This window comes from Branchiostoma belcheri, unplaced genomic scaffold (assembly GCF_001625305.1).
Source record: "Branchiostoma belcheri isolate BF01 breed outbred unplaced genomic scaffold, Haploidv18h27 scaffold16, whole genome shotgun sequence".
NCBI lineage: Eukaryota > Metazoa > Chordata > Leptocardii > Amphioxiformes > Branchiostomatidae > Branchiostoma > Branchiostoma belcheri.
In genome coordinates, this window is record NW_017803046.1 from 3,421,324 (window position 1) to 3,431,863 (window position 10,540).

At 41.7% G+C, this 10,540-nt stretch overlaps 1 protein-coding gene across 1 annotated transcript in view; it reads right to left on the minus strand.

The window, feature by feature from the left end:
* Positions 1 to 5,015: 5,015 nt before the first annotated feature.
* LOC109465924 (sushi, von Willebrand factor type A, EGF and pentraxin domain-containing protein 1-like) overlaps positions 5,016 to 10,540 on the minus strand; it is a 13,133-nt gene continuing 7,608 nt past the window's right edge. The window contains exons 16-28 of the mRNA XM_019763409.1: positions 10,247 to 10,426; positions 9,684 to 9,863; positions 9,360 to 9,500; positions 9,003 to 9,143; positions 8,703 to 8,843; positions 8,393 to 8,533; positions 8,095 to 8,235; positions 7,781 to 7,921; positions 7,416 to 7,556; positions 7,008 to 7,130; positions 6,619 to 6,826; positions 5,757 to 5,962; positions 5,016 to 5,166 (exon numbers count right to left, since the gene is read on the minus strand). Of these exons, the coding sequence (XP_019618968.1) occupies positions 5,150 to 5,166; positions 5,757 to 5,962; positions 6,619 to 6,826; positions 7,008 to 7,130; positions 7,416 to 7,556; positions 7,781 to 7,921; positions 8,095 to 8,235; positions 8,393 to 8,533; positions 8,703 to 8,843; positions 9,003 to 9,143; positions 9,360 to 9,500; positions 9,684 to 9,863; positions 10,247 to 10,426 (1,901 nt within the window). The 3' untranslated portion in view covers positions 5,016 to 5,149. The remainder of the gene's footprint in view (positions 5,167 to 5,756; positions 5,963 to 6,618; positions 6,827 to 7,007; positions 7,131 to 7,415; positions 7,557 to 7,780; positions 7,922 to 8,094; positions 8,236 to 8,392; positions 8,534 to 8,702; positions 8,844 to 9,002; positions 9,144 to 9,359; positions 9,501 to 9,683; positions 9,864 to 10,246; positions 10,427 to 10,540) is intronic.

Sequence of the window (10,540 nt, forward strand, 5' to 3'; positions counted from 1 at the left end):
TCATTTTGCAACTGTTTTGTACGATTTACAGTATGGTTGAAAACTTTTTTTTTTTGGAAACGGCCGAAAATACATGCGCGCGCATGTCATCCATATATTCAAATCAACATGGCCTAAGTAGAATTTCATGATCAGGGGACGGACAGAAGCCCGCAATGCAGTAATCCCCGTATGTGCAAAGCGAAGTAATTATGTCAACATGTGAGGTTAATTTACTAGGACGAAAAACTGCAACCTCAACGCCAACATTGCTAAGGCTGCTACTTGGCAGGAGTAATGCCGACTTGGTGTACTTGCCCTGGTTAAATAAAATGAGTGAATGTGTGGTTACGGTGCGTCGTACGGGGAGTCACGACAAGAAGACAAATCTTTGTGCAAGTTAGTCATGCAACTTAAATGCAATGATTTTAGTCGATTTTTTTTGTCAATTTGTACCTTTAGAGATGTTTTTGATCATAAGATAAAGATCTACCTTTTGCACATACTACAAGAACTTTCAAGTAACATTAAGATAAATCTTAATATTGTTTCTTGCTCCGTGAGATTGATATCAAACATTTTAGAAAAAAAATATCAAGATTGTTCTTAGATTTCTTTACGAAAAGCTTAACAAGGGCTTTGGATGAACTTCATGTCGTGTTGAAAAAATTGGCATTCGCCTTACTAACCTGTACCTGTGCGTCATGATGAAGAGAAGTCACCATCTTTAAACTCTGTCAGATTTTGGTGTTTTGTCGCTGGTAATTGGAGATCGCAAAGACGCTACTCCGCTGTGACTTACCGTGTGGCGGAAGATGACCCGGCCTCTTTAGAGGTGTATGCGCTTGAAAACTTAAGGTAAGATGATTTGGTGTTGTTTTATTGGCCTATGCCATAGCTAATCCTATGGTAATGTAGGGTTGATGAGATTGGCTACGTTCGATGTGCGAAAGTTGCTATGCTACTCTTCTGTACTGACCAAGCAGAGACTGCTTTGATATATTTTTCGTTATGCCAAGATACAAAAAGAAAAGCTGACAAACTATAAAGCTAATCAAAAACGTTTGAAGACAGAAGATGAAGTCCACTTTGCAGTAGCTAGATTGTACTTTATATAGTAATGATAGAAATTATCTTTTTAAGATATATTGTCAATGTCATATATTACAAGAACGTTACCATCTCTCCCATCCCTGACTAATAAGGAAAAAAAATCATCTTTCTTAATATGGGCTTTTATCATCCTGTATTAAACAAACCCATTTCAAATTATATACTTTATTTAACATCACACAGAAACGAGAAGAGGCCGAACCTCTGTATTAGAGTAGTTTTAGAGCTGTTTGTACTACAGACATGTATGTACCTTTCATCTGTTCACCTGTACTTAGCCCGATACGCGATAGGGCATGAATGTACAATAATAAAGGTTATCTGCTTTATCATCTTACGATTGGTCTCGGTGTTAACTAAGCGGGTACGGTCAAATACTGAATAAGGTATCCTGACGTACCGGGCTTAAATAATACATTCCCTGATGACAAGACTTGAAGTATTCCATCAAGTGTTGTAAAGTTCGTTCTTGTCAGCTACGCAGCGAGTCCTGGTTTCTCCTTGACCTTGGAGACGAAACCTGGATTTTGCGCCCTTGGCCTTGACATGTTTGTAGGCTTCGCGGAGCTGCTGCTTCTTCTCCTAGCTGGATCGACAGGTAAGTGCTCACTGATTCTGACGCCTGACTTTAGCTCTAGACGGTAGGTACGGCGCGGAACAACTTCCCTCTCAGGCATTGAGTCGAATTTTACGATGATCGGATTACCATTTCATACGCTATATGCGTTGGACATTAACGAAGGAGAAATCAATTCTGGCATTCATGACACCCAGTTTGTCGACAAGTAAGTTGTAAGCTTCTTGTACCACAGCTTCCTCTGCCTTGAAAATGAAATACATCACCACATCAAAGTAAACGACAAAACAATATATTAAAGTCTTGTCTTCATATCGGATCGGCCATCCACGTTCCGGCATGGCAACAGGCATCTTTGCCCATTTTCGGCATTTTGACCACTGTTAGGGGGCAACAAAATTTCTTGTTTTTTTTCCCCAAACTAGGCGAACATTAAAGCGTATTGACTTGAAACTCGGAATTCATAATCGAGAGACATAATTCCGAACAGAACTTTGAAGGTGACACAGCTAGGACCTGCCCAGTATAGATGATTATTAAAAACCGGCAATATATAAATAATATAAATTATGACATGACATCGCGTGTTTGGGGGGTGGTATCTGCATTTCGCCCCCGAAATCGGTAATAATTATACTGACAGTAAATAGAATCTCTGCTCTTTCACATACATTTCCTGTCGGATCAAAACCAACAACACGTTAAAAATAAAAAGGCAATTCGCACTTATATTCGGGTGGGATTTATCAGACCGTATTGGTAGTTGTTATACCGCCCCTAACGGCGTGATATACCCTTCGGGTGAGGTTATTGAAAGACTAACGAAAGGTCATTGGTTAGAAATTTTATAGGAGTAGTAAATGAAGCTTAGATACTAGTATTATGAATAACTTTAGATTAGGAAGACACATGGTATTAGAGTCCAGCGACAACCTTTCAAATAAGGCGTGTCAGACTCGGCGTGTCAGCCCCCGAAATCATGGAACGAACTACTTTCTCTCGCGGAAGCGAGGCTGTTGTACGTACACGCATCTGTATTAGTGCGCGTGTTTGTTTGGTTAGTAACAAAGCATGACCTTTGACATCTATTGTCAGTATGTTAATTAGTGACGTCACCAAAGGTTATTATCCAGCGTGGGTTTAGAAGTTTGGTCACGCGTGGGTGCAGCTCCGATAGAAATGTTCCACTTCATCGCTCCCCGAAGACACGCTGCAAGGTAACTGATTACGCTTATAATAGTTTGATAATTCTCATCTGTTTTCTCTTCTAGTATGCTATGCTTAAGCTTTCTGCCTTTTTATGACCTTGCTAGATAGGTGTTCTTTATTTATTATTTGTTACTTTCAGGATTAATGTTTCGTAAGTTTCAAGCCATCAAGGACATTGTACAAGTCTTACAGGCTTCTTTCCTCCTCCTGCACTCTGTTTATTTCTTTGTTTTGCATTTGTTGATTAATGTTTTTATTTGTGCAAAGGGATAAATGAAAACTGCAATATTTGGAGCTCCTTGCTTAAAGCCAAGTATTGATTGCAGCAAAAACGCTACGTTGTTGTCAAACTTTTGAATATCACACACCAGGAAGCACGAAATACGCTAGAGCTGCATGATACACCAGTTGTTTGACCATTTTCCTCCTTCAGCTTACTTACAAGTGTGTAATATCTTATCCCGAGCTATCATTGTTGTTGACTATAATAGTATAATACTATTGACTAAGCACGAGATGCATGCGCGCAACGCCGATCGTAAATGGCAGAAATTGCGCACGCACAACCAAGGCCTGATTCGGCTCTACGCGCGCGCCAACACATTCCCCAGGCTTACCAGGCAAAGTGCGCGCACCGCCGCTACTGCGTGGCGCTATACGCGCGCGCGCAGACAAGGGCCGATCTGGCAGGTTTCGCGTACCAACAAAATCCATAGCCGTACCAACAAACTGCGCGCAGCGCCGCTAGTGGGGGGCGTTATGCGCGCCCGCGCGCAGCGCCGCTACGGCGTGGCCACTTGCGCGCGCGCGCATCAGCGCGCGAAATCGACCAATATCGGGACCCCATTCCTACCTGACTTACTGCAATAATATGTCCAGCCGCTAGTCGACGTCAGTCAAAAAACAATTACGTTCTTTCACTTCAACATCTGCTTGGAGACATCCGATTTCCTATTGAGAATTTTAGTTGACCGTTTACATACGCTTATACTAAACATCTAGACACCAAACCACAAAACGATATAACAAGGGCACGGTACAGTTTTATGTGAGAATCTCAGACGATTTACTCATTTCGTCATCAGAGAAACTGACTTAAAATCACACCCAAGTGCGACAAAAACATTTCTTTCATCTGATGATGACGTTTATTACCACAGAAAAATTAAACACCTTGCAGTTGGAATTGAAGAATTACCTAGTACGTGAAATATGATTACAGTGTGGGCATAATAGACTTGCATAGCTCGTGACAGATGGTGTTAAAGTAACGTTAATTTGAGTATTACTATAATGATGATATTTGTATGAATATAGCAAGTTTGTGATATTTTCACCCAGGCGGGGTTCTACGAAAGGATAATAGAGACGAGCTCTTGGATGTAAGGGCAAAACGACTGTTTCCGCCCCTATCCTTCTACTTTACCAAGAGTTCATTGAAAATTTAATGTGTAAACATAGGTCATTGTAGGTTGGAATGGTGAACGTTAACACATGAACAGGGTAGTGCAGTGTACATTTTCCGATGAATAAGAAACAAGGACTTTAACTAAAGAATACTATTTCAATGCCATGCCATGCCACACCAATAAAAACGTAATGTTATGGCGATCCATTGAATTACATATAACGTTTACTGTAGTTATGTTATGTTCATATATGTATAATGAAATCTAAGGCTAGTTTAAACAGAACCCTAAAACAGGTCTTTACTACATGTGAGCTTTACATAATTGTATACAGATAATGAGATATGATAAATTACAGAGGATTAATATTGCGTACATACATATACTAGTACTTCATCATGAATTTCAGAAGACGTGGTAACTACGGTACGGAATAATAATACCATTGTATAATTATATGTAAGATTCTGAAAGCTTGTAACTTACGTAAGTTGCAAGTGTTGAAATAAGGACTATAGATTTTCATGCAATGTTAGAATCTACGTGTCACGATAGAAAAGTAGTAATAACTATTTGTGCACATCGGGAAAGGACGGGAAAAACTATAGATTAATTTAAGGGAAAATAACCAAAGAAAAAAGACAAATATCGGGATATCCATGAGTGACTGTAGTAGCCTGGTTACCAGACCTATTTCAGCTCTGGTCTAAAAGCTTTTTGATAGACCAGAGCTAAAATAGGTCTGATATAAAGCAGGCTATGACGGTAGTTGCTTTCGTTACATCAGTTGTCTTATTCGGAAGTTGATCACTGCCCATCTGTCGAGTCTTCAACAGCAATGGCCACTGTCGAACGCAGTCATTCAGACGAGGAGCGTATCTGTAATCACATGCACAGCTCAAATGAAATCCCCAACCAACGCAGTACTTAACAGAGAAATCAAATGCAAAACGGTAGATTACGCAAGTACGAAAAACTGGGAAGAAAAGTGTCTCGGCTCATTCCTCTGTCTTAGCTTCAAAAAAGAAGTCAAACCCAGTAGTAGTTTTTACCAGTAGTTTCTTAGTAGTTACAGTATCAGTAGCTCTATATGTACTAATTGTCTGTTTTCATACCATGTTTCTTCTGTTCCTGCAATTAGCCCTCGGGAAAGAATTTGCAATAAACAAACTAATTAAAGAGTAAAACAGCCAGCTGGCAGGAAAGCAGCAGAAAAGAATGTGAAATATCGAAAAGGTCTATGGGATGTCTAAGAGTTCTATGGGATGGCAAGTTATATATGTTTCCTTGGAGCAAGGAGTTTAACCTCCTTGCTTGGAGTAACACAGATGATTACAGATCGATGATTCCTCATTGATAACATTCATGCAGATTAATTATATGTCAGCTTCCATAAAGTTAGGATGATAATGTATCGTTATTTCTACAAGTTCTACAAATCACGTCCACAGGGAAACCCCTCTACTCACCCATTTGACAGATAAAAGGCTGTCCAATCTGCTTGCAATTGATCAAATTCCAGGCTCTGGAACTAACTTTAGAAATGACAACGCAGTCCCGGTACTTGTGACGACTTGGGACTTTTCGCCAGTTGGTGTAGGAACCTAAAGTTGTCCCGTCACTCCACTTGAAGACTTTCTCCCTGCGCCGGTCATCCAGGCCAATCCAGTAGTTCCTGTGGAACAGAATCTAAATTAGTGGTACCATTCCATGCAAATTAAAACTGGTGCCATCATGAAAGTTCATTTCTGTTGGTAGTTACATGTTTAAAGTTAAAACTTTAGATCCAACACGATAAAGTTCTCTCAGCTAGATCGAGCTTCACTGGACACTAAGGATATTGGACACTGAACAAGACTACTAGTATTTCCTGAGAGGGGTGAAAGAGGCTATTTACATCAGAGCACCCTTCACTCAACCGCGACGGGGGCCGACATCGTCTACCAGATACCTTTGACCCAGTGTTTTAACACTTCAAAGAAGCCATGTGACAAGTCTCACTGGGTCAGTCTACTGAGGAAGACCAGTGAGAGTGTTTGGTCGAAAGATCTAGGTGAGAGAACTTCATTGTGTTGGATCTAAAGTTTTAACATATAGCTGGTGCATTTAACTTAAAACATAAAACTGGTGCCGTCTGTTAGTGTTACATTCCCGGGACAAGACAAGTAGAATATTAAAACTGTGTATGAAATATTCCAACAAGGAAGAGCTTATTTTAATACATACATTCTTTAACGTTTAGCTATTTTCACATATTCTCTCTGATCAATATTCATGATATCCCACTTCAAAGAGACGTAGCAATGTAGTACATAAAGGACATGAACACACCTGTTCCTTCCAAACTTGGCGATGCCGCCCTCAAGTTGGCTTTGCTTGGTAGCACTCTTAACTGTGGGGAGCCTCCCTCCGCGACTGCTGCAAAATGACGCGGCGCTTGTGTACTTGGCTTTATCACTGTACCTTGAGAACCAGTAACAACGGTTGTCGTAGATTGCAAATTGGTCCACTGGGAAGTTTGGATGCTTCAACTTGCAACCTAGAAACGTTACGAAAGTGACGTTTTGTAAATACTAAAACTACAGTAGCCTCTGCTTAAAGGGTACAATTTTGATAAAGTTGCTATGACCTTGAAGGAGGCCAGACAATAAACGTCATTAATGAAAATTTCACACAGTATGTACACCAAGCCACCCGGAGATAAAAACACCAAGTCTCACCGATTTGACAGTTGTTTCCCGTGTAGCCGCTCCTGCACTGACACGTGTACCCGGATGGGGTGAGCTCTCTACAGGTGCCTCCATACCGGCAGGGGTTCGGAACACATGGATCCGGACTCACCACTGCAGTACAAAAAAGTCAGTCAGGCTAATTAAACAGCAACTGTTGATCAGACACTTAAGCTGACATAGAACCAGATGTATCCAGAATATCAGGAAAAAAGACATGAATACTGGAAAACGAGAAATGAAATTCAAGATGGAATTCAGATGGAATTCAAAGATGGAATTCAAATGATGGAATTCAAAGTTGCTTATTGATAACGATGGACTGATTGGTAGATGAACCTTTTATCTAAAGACAAAAGCAAAAGGAGAAGTTGTAGTACGAATAAACTTCTGTCGTACATGTACATCCAGTTCCGCCACTAGCCAGTCCGTCTCCTTCGTACCCAGCGTTACATGCACAAGTTGCATCAAGGGCAGGAGCAGGATTATCTGTACAAGTGGCCTGGGCGTCGCACGGGTTAGCCAGACAGGCGTCTATGTCTGAATATGGAAAGGTCCAATCAGAGTTATTAACTTATACTTATAGCTAGCAATCTACAGAGCTAGGTCGAAAAGGTCACAGAAGTCTACCAAAGGCAACACCATTTCGTAATATTTTGAACATTTCCGTCAAGTGTCATTGGTTTTGCACATTTCAGGCAACATGCAACAAAAACGCAAATGGTGAACTTCTACAGTTTCAATAGACTTTTGTAAAGTCCTACCTGAACATCCAGTTCCACCACTAGCCAGTCCGTCTCCTTCGTACCCAGCGTTACATGCACAAGTTGCATCAAGGGCAGGAGCGGGATTATCTGTACAGGTGGCCTGGGCGTCGCACGGGTTAGCCAGACAGGCGTCTATGTCTGAAGATGGAAATATTAAATTGATATGTATACAAATTTAATAACCATTAACATAGCTTCACAACTAGATCAAATATGAACAATGTACCTATAAAAGACATCACCTTTACATATTATTGTCAAAATTTACCGTGAAGTGTTATTGTAAAATGCAAATATTTTTGACATCCTACCTGAACATCCAGTTCCACCACTAGCCAGTCCGTCTCCTTCGTACCCAGCGTTACATGCACAAGTTGCATCAAGGGCAGGAGCGGGATTATCTGTACAGGAGGCCTGGGTGTCGCACGGGTTAGCCAGACAGGCGTCTATGTCTGAAGATGGAAAGATAAAACTTAATAATCAGTAACATAGCTTCACTTATAGATCGAATATGGACAATGTAACTATAAAATACAATACCATTCCATATTATTTTTAAAATTTGCCGTCAAGTGCCATTGTAAAATACACATATTTTTTACATCCTACCTGAACATCCAGTTCCGCCACTAGCCAGTCCGTCTCCTTCGTACCCAGCGTTACATGCACAAGTTGCATCAAGGGCAGGAGCGGGATTATCTGTACAGGTGGCCTGGGCGTCGCACGGGTTAGCCAGGCAGGCATCTATGTCTGAAGATGGAAAGATTAAATATATATAATCATTAGCATAGCTATCTGCACAGCTAGATCAAATATGAACAACGTCACTATAAAGGACAATACCATTCAAAAAAATGTATTTAAAAAAATTGCCGTCAAGTGCCATTGTAAAATGCACATATTTTTTACAACATCCTACCTGTGCATCCAGTTCCACCACTAGCCAGTCCGTCTCCTTCGTACCCAGCGTTACATGCACAAATTGCATCAAGGGCAGGAGCGGGATTATCTGTACAGGTGGCCTGGGCGTCGCACGGGTTAGCCAGACAGGCGTCTATGTCTGATGATGGAAAGATTAAACTTAATAATGATGAACTAGCTGCAGAGCTAGACCAAATATGAACGATGTAAGTATTAAAGACAACACCATTCCATAGTTGTTTGAAAATTTGCCGTCAAGTACCATTGTAAAATGCACATATTTCTGATAGCATCCTACCTGAACATCCAGTTCCACCACTAGCCAGTCCGTCTCCTTCGTACCCAGCGTTACATGCACAAGTTGCATCAAGGGCAGGAGCGGGATTATCTGTACAGGTGGCCTGGGCGTCGCACGGGTTAGCCAGACAGGCGTCTATGTCTGAATATGGAAAGGTCCAATCAGAGTCATTAACTTATAGCTAGCAATCTACAGAGCTAGGTCGAAAAGGTAAGAAGTCTACCAAAGGCAACACCATTCCGTAATATTTTGAACATTTCCGTCAAATGTCATTGGTTTTGCACATTTCAGACAACATGCAACAAAAACGCAAACAGTGAACCTCTACAGTTTCAATAGACTTTTGTAAAGTCCTACCTGTACATCCAGTTCCGCCACTGCCCAGTCCGTCTCCTTCGTACCCAGCGTTACATGCACAAGTTGCATCAAGGGCAGGAGCGGGATTATCTGTACAGGTGGCCTGGGCGTCGCACGGGTTAGCCAGACAGGCGTCTATGTCTGCAAATCGTGACCAAAAACAATCGTCAACGTATTTACGTCAGATGAAATTTGATAAAGGAATGATGATCGTTTTCTAGTTTTAGGCTATCATATGAGATCATATGGTCACTCAGCACATGTTGTGAAACGCGTACACTTTCATGTATTCAGTCATATGGGTTTGTACTCTGTACTTCTTACCGTTGCAGGTTGGGACGAAGTCGCTCCATGTGCCACTAGCCTGGCAAGTCACACTAGCAGCACCGTCCATGTCGTATCCCTCCGCACAGGAGAAGGCGACGACGTCTTGGTAAGAGTATGGAGGTGAGCCAGAACTCAGGATGACGGGGAGTGTGACCGTTACCAGCGGACATTGCACAACTGCCATTGGGACAAACACAAACGTGAGTGGAGCAGGTGTGCGAGCGGATGGAATTGTCAAAGAAACGTTTATCAACAAATGTTGATGAAAAATTATAACACAAAGTAAGATGAAAACTTGCTGAATACTGAGGAAGAACAAATGTAAGCCTTTCTGTGCCTTACCAAACTTTATACAGCTGTAACAGATTCTGATGAGGTAACTACATGTATCTTTTAATGCTATAGCTACCTTTCACTTGTTAGGTACAAACACTATGGTTTCAGCTGCAGTTTTTGTTTTCCTTTTAATAGATCGGTCCATGGCTTGCATGGCTCTTGGCTGACAGGAAAGGCAAGCTGGGGAAGATGGGTGTACAAGACATGTATGCACTGTCTCTTACTGTTGCAGGTAGGAATCGCTCCGCTCCAGTAGCCGGTAGCCTGACAGGTGATGGTGGAAAGGCCGACAAGGTTATACCCGGTGTCACACGAGAACTCTACTTCGTCCTGGTACACGTACGGGCTGGAGACCGGGCTGAGGGCGCCGTTTAGTGGAGCCGACAGGGGTGGGCACTGGGCAACTGTGGAAAGGCAAAGACGTTACAAACATAGCCTTCGCAGACTTGTGGGTCGGTGGTGTAATTTTTTTTTTTTTTTGCCGTCGAGGGGAGTTTGCCGGGGAGAGAGGTTTTTCG